Source organism: Salvelinus namaycush, unplaced genomic scaffold (assembly GCF_016432855.1).
Source record: "Salvelinus namaycush isolate Seneca unplaced genomic scaffold, SaNama_1.0 Scaffold216, whole genome shotgun sequence".
In the NCBI taxonomy this organism is placed as follows: domain Eukaryota; kingdom Metazoa; phylum Chordata; class Actinopteri; order Salmoniformes; family Salmonidae; genus Salvelinus; species Salvelinus namaycush.
The window spans coordinates 213,822-231,690 of record NW_024058964.1 but is presented as its reverse complement, the minus strand read 5'-3'; the positions used below and the strand labels follow the sequence as shown (position 1 = coordinate 231,690).

The following is a 17,869-nucleotide window of genomic DNA, read 5'->3' as shown; positions in this document are numbered from 1 at the left end:
TCAATAGTGTTGTTTATCCTGCATCAATAGTGTTGTTTTATCCTGCATCAATAGTGTTGTTTATACTACATCAATAGTGGTGTTTTATCCTGCATCAATAGTGGTGTTTATACTACATCAATAGTGTTGTTTTATCCTGCATCAATAGTGTTGTTTATCCTGCATCAATAGTGTTGTTTATCCTGCATCAATAGTGTTGTTTATCCTGCATCAATAGTGTTGTTTATCCTGCATCAATAGTGTTGTTTTATCCTGCATCAATAGTGTTGTTTATACTACATCAATAGTGGTGTTTTATCCTGCATCAATAGTGTTGTTTATACTACATCAATAGTGTTGTTTATCCTGCATCAATAGTGTTGTTTATCCTGCATCAATAGTGTTGTTTATCCTGCATCAATAGTGTTGTTTTATCCTGCATCAATAGTGTTGTTTATACTACATCAATAGTGGTGTTTTATCCTGCATCAATAGTGTTGTTTATACTACATCAATAGTGTTGTTTTATCCTGCATCAATAGTGTTGTTTATCCTGCAGCAATAGTGTTGTTTTATCCTGCATCAATAGTGTTGTTTTATCCTGCATCAATAGTGTTGTTTTATCCTGCATCAATAGTGTTGTTTTATCCTGCATCAATAGTGTTGTTTATCCTGCATCAATAGTGTGTAGTTTTATCCTGCATCAATAGTGTTGTTTTATCCTTCATCAATAGTGTGTTGTTTTATCCTGCATCAATAGTGTGTTGTTTTATCCTGCATCAATAGTGTGTTGTTTTATCCTGCATCAATAGTGTTGTTTTATACTGCATCAATAGTGTGTTGTTTATACTGCATCAATAGTGTTGTTTATCCTGCATCAATAGTGTTGTTTATACTGCATCAATAGTGTGTAGTTTTATCCTGCATCAATAGTGTTGTTTTATCCTTCATCAATAGTGTGTTGTTTTATCCTGCATCAATAGTGTGTTGTTTTATCCTGCATCAATAGTGTTGTTTTATCCTGCATCAATAGTGTGTTGTTTTATCCTGCATCAATAGTGTTGTTTTATCCTGCATCAATAGTGTTGTTTTATACTGCATCAATAGTGTGTTGTTTATCCTGCATCAATAGTGTGTTGTTTTATCCTGCATCAATAGTGTTGTTTTATACTGCATCAATAGTGTTGTTTTATTCTGCATCAATAGTGTTTTCTCCTGCATCAATAGTGTTGTTTATCCTGCATCAATAGTGTTGTTTATACTGCATCAATAGTGTTGTTTATCCTGCATCAATAGTGTTGTTTTATCCTGCATCAATAGTGTTGTTTTATTCTGCATCAATAGTGTTTTATCCTGCATCAATAGTGTTGTTTATCCTGCATCAATAGTGTTGTTTATACTGCATCAATAGTGTTGTTTTATCCTGCATCAATAGTGTTGTTTTATCCTGCATCAATAGTGTTGTTTTATCCTGCATCAATAGTGTTGTTTATACTACATCAATAGTGGTGTTTTATCCTGCATCAATAGTGTTGTTTTATCCTGCATCAATAGTGGTGTTTTATCCTGCATCAATAGTGTTGTTTATCCTGCATCAATAGTGTTGTTTTATCCTGCATCAATAGTGTTGTTTATCCTGCATCAATAGTGTTGTTTTATCCTGCATCAGTAGTGTTGTTTTATCCTGCATCAATAGTGTTGTTTTATCCTGCATCAATAGTGTTGTTTTATCCTGTATCAATAGTGTTGTTTATACTGCATCAATAGTGTTGTTAACCTGCACAGTAGTGTTGTTTTATCCTGCATCAATAGTGTTGTTTATCCTGCATCAATAGTGTTGTTTTATCCTGCATCAATAGTGTTGTTTATCCTGCATCAATAGTGTTGTTTTATCCTGCATAACAGTGTGTTGTTTATACTGCATCAATAGTGTTGTTTTATCCTGCATCAATAGTGTTGTTTTATCCTGCATAACAGTGTGTTGTTTATACTGCATCAATAGTGTTGTTTTATCCTGCATCAATAGTGTTGTTTTATCCTGCATCAATAGTGTTGTTTATCCTGCATCAATAGTGTTGTTTTATCCTGCATCAATAGTGTGTTGTTTTATCCTGCATCAATAGTGTTGTTTATACTGCATCAATAGTGTTGTTTTATCCTGTATCAATAGTGTTGTTTATCCTGCATCAATAGTGTTGTTTTATCCTTCATCAATAGTGTTGTTTTATCCTGCATCAATAGTGTTGTTTATCCTGCATCAATAGTGTTGTTGTTTTATCCTGCATCAATAGTGTTGTTTTATCCTGCATCAATAGTGTTGTTTTATCCTGCATCAATAGTGGTGTTTTATCCTGCATCAATAGTGTTGTTTATACTGCATCAATAGTGTTGTTTTATCCTGCATCAATAGTGTTGTTTATCCTGCATCAATAGTGTTGTTTTATCCTGCATCAATAGTGTTGTTTTATCCTGCATCAATAGTGTTGTTTATCCTGCATCAATAGTGTGTTGTTTTATCCTGCATCAATAGTGTTGTTTATCCTGCATCAATAGTGTTGTTTTATCCTGCATCAATAGTGTTGTTTTATCCTGCATCAATAGTGTTGTTTTATCCTACATCAATAGTGTTGTTTATACTACATCAATAGCGGTGTTTTATCCTGCATCAATAGTGTTGTTTTATCCTGCATCAATAGTGGTGTTTTATCCTGCATCAATAGTGTTGTTTATCCTGCATCAATAGTGTTGTTTATCCTGCATCAATAGTGTTATTTATCCTGCATCAATAGTGTTGTTTTATCCTGCATCAGTAGTGTTGTTTTATCCTGCATCAATAGTGTTGTTTTATCCTGCATCAATAGTGTTGTTTTATCCTGCATCAATAGTGTTGTTTTATCCTGCATCAATAGTGTTGTTTTATCCTGCATCAATAGTGTTGTTTTATCCTGCATCAATAGTGTTGTTTTATCCTGCATCAATAGTGTTGTTTTATCCTGCATCAATAGTGTTGTTTTATCCTGCATCAATAGTGTTGTTTATCCTGCATCAATAGTGTTGTTTTATCCTGCATCAATAGTGTTGTTTTATCCTGCATCAATAGTGTTGTTTTATCCTGCATCAATAGTGTGTTGTTTTATCCTGCATCAATAGTGTTGTTTATACTGCATCAATAGTGTTGTTTTATCCTGTATCAATAGTGTTGTTTATCCTGCATCAATAGTGTTGTTTATCCTGCATCAATAGTGTTGTTTTATCCTGCATCAATAGTGTTGTTTATACTGCATCAATAGTGTTGTTTATACTGCATCAATAGTGTTGTTTATACTGCATCAATAGTGTTGTTTATACTGCATCAATAGTGTGTTGTTTTATCCTGCATCAATAGTGTTGTTTTATCCTTCATCAAGAGTGTTGTTTTATCCTGCATCAATAGTGTTGTTTATACTGCATCAATAGTGTTGTTGTTTTATCCTGCATCAATAGTGTTGTTTTATCCTGCATCAATAGTGTTGTTTTATCCTGCATCAATAGTGTTGTTTATCCTGCATCAATAGTGTTGTTTTATCCTGCATCAATAGTGTTGTTTATCCTGCATCAATAGTGTTGTTTATACTGCATCAATAGTGTTGTTTTATCCTGTATCAATAGTGTTGTTTATCCTGCATCAATAGTGTTGTTTTATCCTTCATCAATAGTGTTGTTTTATCCTGCATCAATAGTGTTGTTTATCCTGCATCAATAGTGTTGTTGTTTTATCCTGCATCAATAGTGTTGTTTTATCCTGCATCAATAGTGTTGTTTTATCCTGCATCAATAGTGGTGTTTTATCCTGCATCAATAGTGTTGTTTATACTGCATCAATAGTGTTGTTTTATCCTGCATCAATAGTGTTGTTTATCCTGCATCAATAGTGTTGTTTTATCCTGCATCAATAGTGTTGTTTTATCCTGCATCAATAGTGTTGTTTATCCTGCATCAATAGTGTGTTGTTTATCCTGCATCAATAGTGTTGTTTATCCTGCATCAATAGTGTTGTTTTATCCTGCATCAATAGTGTTGTTTTATCCTGCATCAATAGTGTTGTTTTATCCTGCATCAATAGTGTTGTTTATACTACATCAATAGCGGTGTTTTATCCTGCATCAATAGTGTTGTTTTATCCTGCATCAATAGTGGTGTTTTATCCTGCATCAATAGTGTTGTTTATCCTGCATCAATAGTGTTGTTTTATCCTGCATCAATAGTGTTATTTATCCTGCATCAATAGTGTTGTTTTATCCTGCATCAGTAGTGTTGTTTTATCCTGCATCAATAGTGTTGTTTTATCCTGCATCAATAGTGTTGTTTTATCCTGCATCAATAGTGTTGTTTTATCCTGCATCAATAGTGTTGTTTTATCCTGCATCAATAGTGTTGTTTTATCCTGCATCAATAGTGTTGTTTTATCCTGCATCAATAGTGTTGTTTTATCCTGCATCAATAGTGTTGTTTTATCCTGCATCAATAGTGTTGTTTTATCCTGCATCAATAGTGTTGTTTTATCCTGCATCAATAGTGTTGTTTTATCCTGCATCAATAGTGTGTTGTTTTATCCTGCATCAATAGTGTTGTTTATCCTGCATCAATAGTGTTGTTTATACTGCATCAATAGTGTTGTTTATCCTGTATAATAGTGTTGTTTATCCTGCATCAATAGTGTTGTTTTATACTGCATCAATAGTGTTGTTTTATCCTGCATCAATAGTGTTGTTTATACTGCATCAATAGTGTTGTTTATACTGCATCAATAGTGTTGTTTATACTGCATCAATAGTGTTGTTTATACTGCATCAATAGTGTGTTGTTTTATCCTGCATCAATAGTGTTGTTTTATCCTGCATCAATAGTGTTGTTTTATCCTGCATCAATAGTGTTGTTTATACTGCATCAATAGTGTTGTTGTTTTATCCTGCATCAATAGTGTTGTTTTATCCTGCATCAATAGTGTTGTTTTATCCTGCATCAATAGTGTTGTTTATCCTGCATCAATAGTGTTGTTGTTTTATCCTGCATCAATAGTGTTGTTTTATCCTGCATCAATAGTGTTGTTTTATCCTGCATCAATAGTGTTGTTTTATCCTGCATCAATAGTGTTGTTGTTTTATCCTGCATCAATAGTGTTGTTTATCCTGCATCAATAGTGTGTTGTTTTATCCTGCATCAATAGTGTTGTTTATCCTGCATCAATAGTGTTGTTGTTTTATCCTGCATCAATAGTGTTGTTTATCCTGCATCAATAGTGTTGTTTTATCCTGCATCAATAGTGTTGTTTATCCTGCATCAATAGTGTTGTTTTATCCTGCATCAATAGTGTGTTGTTTTATCCTGCATCAATAGTGTTGTTCATACTGCATCAATAGTGTTGTTTTATCCTGCATCAATAGTGTTGTTTATCCTGCATCAATAGTGTTGTTTTATCCTGCATCAATAGTGTGTTGTTTTATCCTGCATCAATAGTGTTGTTTATCCTGCATCAATAGTGTTGTTGTTTTATCCTTCATCAATAGTGTTGTTTTATCCTGCATCAATAGTGTTGTTTATCCTGCATCAATAGTGTTGTTTTATCCTGCATCAATAGTGTGTTGTTTTATACTGCATCAATAGTGTGTTGTTTTATACTGCATCAATAGTGTTGTTTTATCCTGTATCAATAGTGTTGTTTTATCCTGCATCAATAGTGTTGTTTATCCTGCATCAATAGTGTTGTTTTATCCTGCATCAATAGTGTGTTGTTTTATCCTGCATCAATAGTGTTGTTTATCCTGCATCAATAGTGTTGTTTTATCCTGCATCAATAGTGTTGTTTATCCTGCATCAATAGTGTTGTTTTATCCTGCATCAATAGTGTTGTTTTATACTGCATCAATAGTGTTGTTTTATCCTGCATCAATAGTTTGTTGTTTTATCCTGCATCAATAGTGTTGTTTTATCCTGCATCAATAGTGTTGTTTTATCCTGCATCAATAGTGTTGTTTTATCCTGCACAGTAGCAGGTGGCAGAAATCTAAATGATCAGACTGAAAACATGCGAGGGAAACTGATCGGGTGAAATGATGAAGCTGAGTGCCCAGAGATATACAGCTTCACTCTATCCAATCAGAGATAGGAGGATCAATATAAAAGCCCAACCTTTTCTTTCCAGTACAGGCAAACTAGCCAATCGAGTTATTTAGACCACGTCTCAAATCAAATGTTATTGGTCACATACACATGGTTAGCAGATGTTATTGGTCACATGGTTAGCAGATGTTATTGGTCACATGGTTAGCAGATGTTATTGGTCACATACACATGGTTAGCAGATGTTATTGGTCACATACACATGGTTAGCAGATGTTATTGGTCACATGGTTAGCAGATGTTATTGGTCACATGGTTAGCAGATGTTATTGGTCACATACACATGGTTAGCAGATGTTATTGGTCACATACACATGGTTAGCAGATGTTATTGGTCACATACACATGGTTAGCAGATGTTATTGGTCACATACACATGGCATGTATTGGTCACATACACATGGTTAGCAGATGTTATTGGTCACATACACATGGTTAGCAGATGTTATTGGTCACATGGTTAGCAGATGTTATTGCGAGTGTAGCGAAATGCTTGTGCTTCTAGTTCCGACAGTGCAGTAATATCTAACAAAGTAATCTAACAATTTTCCCAATAACTTCCGAATACACACAAATCTAAAGGGGTGAATGATAATATGTACATAGATAGAACCTCACATGACTGACTGACTTGAAAAAGATACACGCTGGCTCCCGAAAATTAGTGTTTCTAATTATAAATAATACTCTGATCATAATTGTATCCAGAAAATTGCCCATATCCGGTATGATACTGGTTTTGTCTCACATGTCCTCTCCTCTCATTCTCCTTTCTTTCCCACTCTCCTCTCCTCTCCTCTCCTCTCCTCTCCTCTCCTCTCCTCTCCTCTCCTCTCCTCTCCTCTCCTCTCCTCTCCTCTCCTCTCCTCTCATCCCCTCATTCTCCTTTCTTTCCCACTCTCCTCTGTCCCCTCTTCTCCCCTCTTTTCCTGCTTTCCCCTACTCTCCCCTCCACTCACCCCCCCCATCCCCCTACTCTTTTCTCCTCTCCTCTCTCAATTCAATTTCAATTTAAGGGGCTTTATTGGCAAGGGAAATATATGTTAACATTGCCAAAGCAAGTGAAATAGACAATAAACAAAAGCGAAATAAACAATAAAAAGTAACAGTAAACATTACACTCACAAAAGTTCCACAAGACATTTCAAATGTCATATTATGTGCAAATAGTTCAAGTACCTGTGGCTATGGAACCGTGACCTGTTCACCGGACGTGCTACCTGTCCCAGACCTGCTGTTTTCAACTCTCTAGAGACAGCAGGAGCGGTAGAGATACTCTGAATGATCGGCTATGAAAAGTCAACTGACATTTACTCCTGAGGTGCTGACTTGCTGCACCCTCGACAACTACTGTGATTATTATTATTTGACCATGTTGGTCATTTATGAAAATTTGAACATCTTGGCCATGTTCTGTTATAATCTCCACCCGGCACAGCGAGAAGCGGACTGGCCACCCCTCACAGCCTGGTTCCTCTCTAGGTTTCTTCCTAGGTTTTGGCCTTTCTAGGGAGTTTTTCCTAGCCACCGTGCTTCTACACCTGCATTGCTTGCTGTTTGGGGTTTTAGGCTGGGTTTCTGTAGAGCACTTTGAGATATCAGCTGATGTAAGAAGGGCTATGTTCTTCACTGGTTGCCCTTTTCTTGTGGCAGCAGGTCACAAATCTTGCTGCTGTGATGGCACACTGTGGAATTTCACCCAGTAGATATGGGAGTTTATCAAAATTGGTTTTGTTTTCAAATGATTTGTGTGTCTGTGTAATCTGAGGGAAATATGTGTCTCTAATATGGTCATACATTTGGCAGAAGGTTAGGAAGTGCAGCTCGGTTTCCACCTCATTTTGTGGGCAGTGTGTCTCTTCTCTTGAGAGCCAGGTCTGACTACGGCGGCCTTTCTCAATAGCAAGGCTATGCTCACTGTATATAGTCAAAGCTTTCCTTAAGTTTGGTTCAGTCCCAGTGGTCAATTATTCTGCCACTGTGTACTCTCCGTTTAGGGCCAAATAGCATTCTAGTTTGCTCAGTCTTTTTGTTGATTCTGTCCAATGTGTCAAGTAATTATCTTTTTGTTTTGTTGAGTCTAATTATGTTGCAGTCCTGAGGCTCTGTGGGGTCTGTTTGTGTTTCTGAACAGACCCCCAGGACCAGCTTTCTTAGTGGACTCTTCTCCTGGATCATTTCTCTGTAGGTGGTGGTTTTGTTATGGATTTGGTGTTTGTCTCATTTTGTGAATTCTTGGTTGGTGAGCGGACCCCAGACCTCAAAACTATGAAGGGCAATGGGTTCTATAATTGATTCAAGTATTTTTTGCCAGATCCTAATCGGTATTGTCAAATGTTATTTTCCTTTTGACGACGTTGCCTGGTCTCTCAGATCATTCACAGCTCTGTGGAAGTTACCCGCTGATGTTTAGGCCGAGGTACGTATAGTTTTTTGTGTGCTCTTTGTATTTGTGGTAGACATTTGACTTCAGATTCTAGTAGGGTGAGGCCCGGTGCTGCAGACTGTAGTGGCTTCGCCAATTAGTTGATATATATGTTGAAGAGGGTGGGGCTCAAGCTGCATCCCTGTCTCAAACCACGGGCCTGTTTTAACCACACACTTGTTGTCTGTGTACATGGATTTTATAATGTCATACGTTTTTCCCCAAACACCACTTTCCAATATGGCAAACCGTCATGTCAAATTGAGTCAAAAGCTTTTTTGAAATCAACAAAGCATGAGAAAACTTTGCCTTTGTTTTGGTTTGTTTCTTTGTCAATTAGGGTGTGCAGGGTGAATACGTGGTCTGTCGTACAGTATTTTGGTAAAAAGCCTATTTGACATTTGCTCAGTACATTGTTTTCATTGAGGAAATGTACGAGTCTGCTGTTAATGATAATGCAGAGGATTTTCCCAAGGTTGCTGTTGACGCATATCCCAGGGTAGTTATTGGGGTCAAATTTGTCTCCACTTTTGTGGATTGGGGTGATCAGTCCTTGGTTCCAAATATTGGGGAAGATGCCAGAGCTGAGGATGATGTTAAAGAGTTTAAGTGTAGCCAATTGGAATGTGTGGTATGTATATTTTATAATTTAATTTAGGACACCATCAACCCCACAGGTGTTGGAGGGCTTGTATTTTGTCCTGTAGTTCATTCTATGTAATTGGAGACCCTCTCCCCCTGGCCCACTCTCCCCCTCTCCCCCTGGCCCACTCTCCCCCTGGCCCCCTCTCCCCCTCTCCCCCTGGCCCCCTCTCCCCCTGGCCCACTCTCCCCCTCTCCCCCTTGCCCACTCTCCCCCTCTCCCCCTGGCCCACTCTCCCTCTCTCCCCCTTGCCCACTCTCCCCCTCTCTCCCTGGCCCCCTCTCCCCCTGGCCCCCTCTCCCCCTGGCCCCAAAGTGCACTAGCCTCTCCATGTCTCTCTCATTCTATCATTGCTGTGGTAAGCCACAGCCTATCTAGGGAGTTGTAGTTTTTACAGGGTGATTTAAAACGTGGTCCTGTTGTTTGGTAATCCAGACATCACACAGCTCTATCATTCGTTACAAAGAGAGACATTCATTTAGCAGATACATGAACCACTCAGAACACTCATTGGCTCATCCCAAACGCCACCCCTTTTCATATATAGTGCACTGCTTTTGACAAGGGCCCATGGGGGGGGGGGGTGGTAATTTAAGTTGGGCGCACACAGACACACACACAGACAAGCACACAGACACACACAAACAGACAGACACACACACACACACACACACACACACACACACACACACACACACACACACACACACACACACACACACACACACTAGATCATTCAAGCGTGCGGGAGGCACATTTCCGTCAGGATGTCTAATCAGCCTTACAGCATATCCAGTGCCTTTAATAGACAGGATGAAACAGCACCTCTGTGGATGAAACAGCACCTATGTGGATGAAACAGCACCTCTGTGGATGAAACAGCACTTCTGTGGATGAAACATCACCTCTGTGGATGAAACATCACCTCTGTGGGGATCTAAAGGTGTGTGGATGAAACATCACCTCTGTGGATGAAACAGCACCTATGTGGATGAAACAGCACCTCTGTGGATGAAACATCACCTCTGTGGATGAAACATCACCTCTGTGGGTATCTAAAGGTGTGTGGATGAAACAGCACCTCTGTGGATGAAACATCACCTCTGTGAATGAAACATCACCTCTGTGGATGAAACATAACCTATGTCTGGTTCTAAAGGTGTGTGGATGAAACAGCACCTCTGTGGATGAAACATCACCTCTGTGGGGATCTAAAGGTGTGTGGATGAAACAGCACCTCTGTGGATGAAACATCACCTCTGTGGGGATATAAAGGTTTGTGGATGAAACAGCACCTCTTTGGATGAAACAGCACCTCTGTGGATGAAACAGCACCTCTGTGGATGAAACAGCACCTCTGTGGGGATCTAAAGGTGTGTGTGAATCTAGGTTCCTTACCTTGAAGACATCTTGTGTATCATCCATGCAGTAGACTCTGATGTTATACTCCAGGGTAGAGCAGTATGCGTCAGAGAAGAGCACCAGGCGGAGACGCTTAGCTGCGGCCATGTTTAGAGATTCTCCCACCAGAGAGAAACGACCCAACTGCTCCGAGAACACTCTGCACGTCTCTGCCTCCAACTGACAGTAATACGGCTCTGAGATCAACTCCTCTCCCATCATTAAGACGTCCTGGGGATAGAGAGAGAGAGGTGTGGGGTTAGGGGCAGGGTGTGTGTGGGTGTGTGTGTGTGTGTGTGTGTGTGTGTGTGTGTGTGTGTGTGTGTGTGTGTGTGTGTGTGTGTGTGTGTGTGTGTGTGTGTGTGTGTGTGTGTGTGTGTGTGTTTGAGACAGCAGTACGGCTCTGAGTGCTTCACGCATCTGGAGCCCATCCTGGGGATAGACAGGCAAAAGTGTGGTTTTGGGGGCAGGGAGAGGGTGTGTGTGTGGTTATGGGGTCAGACAGAGGGTGTGTGTGTGGTTATGGGGTCAGACAGAGGGTGTGTGTCTGGTTATGGGGTCAGACAGAGGGTGTGTGTGTGGTTATGGGGTCAGACAGAGGGTGTGTGTGTGGTTATGGGGTCAGACAGAGGGTGTGTGTGTGGTTATGGGGTCAGACAGAGGGTGTGTGTCTGGTTATGGGGTCAGACAGAGGGTGTGTGTCTGGTTATGGGGTCAGACAGAGGGTGTGTGTGTGGTTATGGGGTCAGACAGAGGGTGTGTGTGTGGTTATGGGGTCAGACAGAGGGTGTGTGTGTGGTTATGGGGTCAGACAGAGGGTGTGTGTGTGGTTATGGGGTCAGACAGAGGGTGTGTGTGTGGTTATGGGGTCAGACAGAGGGTGTGTGTGTGGTTATGGGGTCAGACAGAGGGTGTGTGTGTGGTTATGGGGTCAGACAGAGGGTGTGTGTGTGGTTATGGGGTCAGACAGAGGGTGTGTGTGTGGTTATGGGGTCAGACAGAGGGTGTGTGTGTGGTTATGGGGTCAGACAGAGGGTGTGTGTGTGGTTATGGGGTCAGACAGAGGGTGTGTGTGTGGTTATGGGGTCAGACAGAGGGTGTGTGTGTGGTTATGGGGTCAGACAGAGGGCGTGTGTGTGGTTATGGGGTCAGACAGAGGGTGTGTGTGTGGTTATGGGGTCAGACAGAGGGTGTGTGTGTGGTTATGGGGTCAGACAGAGGGTGTGTGTGTGGTTATGGGGTCAGACAGAGGGTGTGTGTGTGGTTATGGGGTCAGACAGAGGGTGTGTGTGTGGTTATGGGGTCAGACAGAGGGTGTGTGTGTGGTTATGGGGTCAGACAGAGGGTGTGTGTCTGGTTATGGGGTCAGACAGAGGGTGTGTGTCTGGTTATGGGGTCAGACAGAGGGTGTGTGTCTGGTTATGGGGTCAGACGGATGGTGTGTGTGTGGTTATGGGGTCAGACAGAGGATGTGTGTCTGGTTATGGGGTCAGACAGAGGGTGTGTGTGTGGTTATGGGGTCAGACAGAGGGCGTGTGTCTGGTTATGGGGTCAGACAGAGGGTCTGTGTGTGGTTATGGAGTCAGACAGAGGGTGTGTGTGTGGTTATGGGGTCAGACAGAGGGTGTGTGTGTGGTTATGGAGTCAGACGGAGGGTGTGTGTCTGGTTATGGGGTCAGACGGAGGGTGTGTGTCTGGTTATGGGGTCAGACGGAGGGTGTGTGTGTGGTTATGGAGTCAGACGGAGGGTGTGTGTGGTTATGGGGTCAGACGGAGGGTGTGTGTGGTTATGGGTTCAGACAGAGGGTGTGTGTGTGGTTATGGGGTCAGACAGAGGGTGTGTGTGTGGTTATGGGGTCAGACAGAGGGTGTGTGTGTGTGGTTATGGGGTCAGACGGAGGGTGTGTGTGGTTATGGGGTCAGACGGAGGGTGTGTCTGGTTATGGGGTCAGACAGAGGGTGTGTGTGTGGTTATGGGGTCAGACAGAGGGTGTGTGTCTGGTTATGGGGTCTTGCAGAGGGTGTGTGTGTGGTTATGGGGTCAGACAGAGGGTATGTGTGTGGTTATGGGGTCAGACGGAGGGTGTGTCTGGTTATGGGGTCAGACAGAGGGTGTGTGTGTGGTTATGGGGTCAGACAGAGGGTGTGTGTGTGGTTATGGGGTCAGACGGAGGGTGTGTGTGGTTATGGGGTCAGACAGAGGGTGTGTGTGTGGTTATGGGGTCTTGCGGAGGGTGTGTGTGTGGTTATGGGGTCAGACAGAGGATGTGTGTGTGGTTATTGGGTCATGGGATCAGGGAGAGGGTGTGTGGTTATGGGGTCAGGCGGTGTATATACAGTATGTGAGGACAGTGACCTATAGAACATTAATAATCAACTATGTAGTTCGGATCTAGGCAATCAATTGACATGGAAGAAGACTCCTCTAGTTTCCTGGCAACAACACTGCTTCTGGAGAGAAAGAGAGAGAACGGAGAGAGTGAACGGAGAGAGAGAACGGAACGAGAAATGATAGAGAACAGACAGAACAGAGAGAACAGAGAGAGAAAGAAGAGAGAGAAATGAGGGAGAACAGAAAGAGAAATGATAGAGAACAGAGAGAGAAAGGAGGGAGAACGGAGAGAGAACAGAGAGAGAAAGGAGGGAGAACGGAGAGAGAACAGAGAGAGAAAGGAGGGAGAACGGAGAGAGAACATAGAGAGAACAGAGAGAGAACGGAGAGAGAACGGAGAGAGAGGAGAGATGTAACATCCAAAGAATATTGGACTCCTCAGCCAGAGGAATGAGTTCTGAAAGGTAAAGAGAGAGTGAGAGAGGAAGAGAAGTGTGAAGAGAGCTGGCTGCCAGAACAACACAATTACCATCAGCTCTACCTGCCAGAACAATTACCAACAGCTCTACCTGCCAGAACAATTACCATCAGCTCTACCTGCCAGAACAATTACCAACAGCTCTACCTGCCAGAACAGTACAATTACCATCAGCTCTACCTGCCAGAACAATTACCAACAGCTCTACCTGCCAGAACAGTACAATTACCATCAGCTCTATCTGCCAGAACAATTACCATCAGCTCTACCTGCCAGAACATTTACCAATAGCTCTACCTGCCAGAATAATTACCAACAGCTCTACCTGCCAGAACAATTACAATCAGCTCTACCTGCCAGAACAATTACCAACAGCTCTACCTGCCAGAACAGTACAATTACCAACAGCTCTACCTGCCAGAACAATTACCAACAGCTCTACCTGCCAGAACAATTACCATCAGCTCTACCTGCCAGAACAATTACCAACAGCTCTACCTGCAAGAACAATTACCAACAGCTCTACCTGCCAGAACAGTACAATTACCAACAGCTCTACCTGCCAGAACAATTACCAACAGCTCTACCTGCCAGAATAATTACCAACAGCTCTATCTGCCAGAACAATTACCATCAGCTCTACCTGCCAGTACAATTACCATCAGCTCTACCTGCCAGAACAGTACAATTACCATCAGCTCTACCTGCCAGAACAATTACCAACAGCTCTACCTGCCAGAACAATTACCAACAGCTCTACCTGCCAGAACAATTACCATCAGCTCTACCTGCCAGAACAGTACAATTACCAACAGCTCTACCTGCCAGAACAATTACCATCAGCTCTACCTGCCAGAACAATTACCATCAGCTCTACCTGCCAGTACAATTACCAGCAGCTCAACAGACCTAGATGACACACTAAGGCTTTAGGAGTGCTTCTTGACTTTGCTACTTGCTATTGTTTTTAACTGGTAGGCTGCATTGGATAAATACAAGATAGAAGCTGCCTGTTGATCATGTTATCAGTGGGATGATTATATCAATAAATTACCTAAACCTAAAAAATAAGCTTTGATGGACACAAAACTTCTTAGACGCTAAATCCTAAAAGAGTTATTTTTAATGCCCTGTTTCTTTTATTTGATAGTTGCTAATTTCGTAGCATTTGAAGATAATGAAAAGGCTTTGATCATTTAATCTATCAGATAACCGCATATAAAGCCTGAATAAATCAATAAATTACCTAATACCTAATGAATGAACTTCGATAGACGCAAAACATTCACAAGCGGGCCTTTAGCTTCAACCCACCTGGCTACAGACAAAATGGTCCCTGTACAGATTTATATAAAATCACAATTTATTTAAAGTTTATTAATACAATGTTTCAACACACTTTACAAATTAAAAATAAATTAAAAAACGTCATGAACATGAGACTAAACTTTCCACCACAGCAATCCCCTGTTCGAGTCCCATGGGATTGATACCACACTATCTGCATCAATACAATTAGAACGGACACAGTTCATTTCCTATGTAACCACAATAGAGTCTCACTCTCTAATCATTTCTATGTTTCTCTGACTGGAGAGCAGAGGAGAGAGAAACCGTTTAATATCCACATCTTTCTGACACTAACTTCTTCTCTCTTAGCCTCTACTTCCCTTTTCTGCCTCTCTCTCTCTCCTCTCTCTCCCGCCTCTCAATTTAAATGTTATGTTCCTTTCGATGGCATACAAGGCCCTTCTTGCCTTGTCTCTGAGATCATTCACAGTTTTGTGGAAGTTACCTGTGGAGCTGATGTTTAGGCCTCTCTCTCTCTCTCTCTCGAAAAGAATAAAGGCATTTCAAATTAGATATTATTTGTAAAAAAAGGGAAAAAAAGGGAAAATAAATAAACATAAATATGGGTTGTATTTACAATGGTTTTTGTTCTTTATTGGTTGCCCTTCTTGTGGCAACAGGTCACAAATATTGCTGCTGTGATGGCATACTGTGGGCTCCCGAGTGGCGTAGAGGTCTAAGGCACTGCATCTCAGTGCAAGAGGCGTCACTACAGTCACTACAGTCCCTGGTTTGATTCCAGGATGTATCACATCCGGCCGTGATTGGGAGTCCCATAGGACGGCACACAATTGGCCCAGGTTTGGCCGGGGGAGTAGGCCGTCATTGTAAATATGAATTTGTTCTTAACTGACTTGCCTAGTTAAAACCTCTCTTGGGTACGTTAGCGTCCCACCTCTTCAACAGCCAGTGAAACTGCTGGGCGCCAAATTGAAATACTCATTATAAAAATAAAGAAAACGAAACATATTTTACATAGGTTTAAAGATTAGCCTGCTAAATCAGTTCTGTTATACTCACATACTCTATTTTAACAGTTTTGGAAACTTTAGAGTGTTTTCTATCCAAATCTACCAGTTATATGCATATCATATATTCTGGGCCCGAGAAGCAGGCAGTTTAATTTGGGCATGCATTTCATCCAAAATTCCAAATGCTGCCCCCTACCCTAGAGAAGTTAAATAAAGGTCAAATAAAAAAAGAAAAAATAACATGTGGAATTTCACCAAATAGATTTGGGAGTTTATCAAAATTGAGTTTGTTTTGAAATTCTTTGTGGACCTGTGTAAACTGAGGGAAATATGTGGCTCTAATATGGTCATTGACTCAGTCATGCCTCCTTGCCCGTCCAACATTTCTTCATCTCCCACCCCTTCCAATGCGACTAGCCCCGATGCTTCTCCCTCGTTTTTCAACCACTCCACATTTCTTGTTAATAACAATCTATAGTTTCGGCAAGTCGGTTAGGACATCTACTTTGTGTATGACACAAGTCATTTTCCAACAATTGTTAACAGACAGATTATTTAACTTATAATTCACTGTTTCACAATTCCAGTGGGTCAGAAGTTTACATACACTAAGTTGACTGTGCCTTATGTATGGAGGCTTGCAAGCCGGTGGAGGAGAACACCATCCCAACCGTGAAGCACGGGGGTGGCAGAATCATGTTATGGGGGTGCTTTGCTGCAGGAGGGACTGGTGCACTTCACAGAATAGATGGCATCATGGGTCTTCCAAATGGACAATGACCCCAAGCGTACTTTCAAAGTTGTGGCAAAATGGCTTAAAGGACAACAAAGTCAAGGTATTGGAGTGGCCATCACAAAGCCCTGACCTCAATCCTATAGAACATTTGTGGCCAGAACTGAAAAAGCGTGTGCGAGCAAGGAGGCCTACAAACCTGACTCAGTTACAACAGCTCTGTCAGGAGGAATGGGCCAAAATTCACCCAGCTTATTGTGGGAAGCTTGTGGAAGGCTACCCGAAACATTTGACCCAAGTTAAACAATTTAAAGGCAATGCTACCAAATACTAATTGAGTGTATGTAAACTTCTGGCCCACTGGGAATGTGATGAAAGAAATAAAAGCTGAAATAAATAATTCTCTCTACTATTATTCTGACATTTCACATTCTTAAAATAAAGTGGTGATCCTAACTGACCTAAGACAGGGAATTTTTACTAGGATTAAATGTCAGAAATTGTGAAAAACTGAGTTTAAATGTATTTGGCTAAGGTGAATGTAAACTTCCGACTTCAACTGTATATATATATATATATATATATACATGTTTATGTATGTATATTGGGGTGGCAGGTAGCCTAGTGGTTAGAGCATTGGACTAGTAACTGAAAGGTTGCTAGATCGAATCCCAGAGCTGACAAGGTAAAAGTCTGTCGTTCTGCCCTGCCCCTTAACCCACTGTTCCTAGGCCGTCATTGTAAATAAGAATTTGTTCTAAACTGACTTGTCTAGTTAAATAAAAGGTAAAACATTTTTTTTAATGAATGTTTATGTATGTATGGATATATATAAATTTACCCCCAAAATATATGGGGGATTGGAAATGACGCAGACAATTACATGGATGAGCATCCTTTACTGTGCGGGCGTTTAACCACCTAAAGTCAGTACATAAACAAAAGTCCCCATTCTTTTTCCATACCAGAACCAATGGAGAGGCATATTCGCTGCTGAATTTTCTGAGGATTTCCTTTTCCTCCATATTATCCAGTGTTTCCCTGAGTTTTTGGTGCATGGAAGCAACAATCTGTCCGCAATAATAAAGCTGATCCACCCCTTAAAAAAAATGTCAAAAATAAAGAAGCCCCTCTCCCCGCAGATTGTGATTACTACCTCTGAGGATTAAGAGCTTGAGCTAGTCACCTCATACAAGTACTTGGGAGTATGGGTAGACGATACACTAGATGGTACACTGTCCTTCTCTCAGCACATATCAAAGCTGCAGGATAAAGTTAAATCTAGACTTGGTTTCCTCTATCGTAATCACTCCTCTTTCACCCCAGCTGCCAAACTAACCCTGATTCAGATTACCATCCTACCCATGATAGATTATGGAGATGTAATTTATAGATCGG

The 17,869-nt window shown here is 41.1% G+C and overlaps 1 protein-coding gene across 1 annotated transcript in view; it reads right to left on the bottom strand.

Annotated features, from left to right (window-relative positions):
• Positions 1 to 17,869, bottom strand: part of unc5a (unc-5 netrin receptor A) — a gene marked incomplete at its 3' end in the record, with an annotated part of 180,109 nt that overhangs the window by 62,311 nt on the left and 99,929 nt on the right. Inside the window, exon 8 of the mRNA XM_038984141.1 lies at positions 10,605 to 10,838. Within this exon, the coding sequence (XP_038840069.1) occupies positions 10,605 to 10,838 (234 nt within the window). The remainder of the gene's footprint in view (positions 1 to 10,604; positions 10,839 to 17,869) is intronic.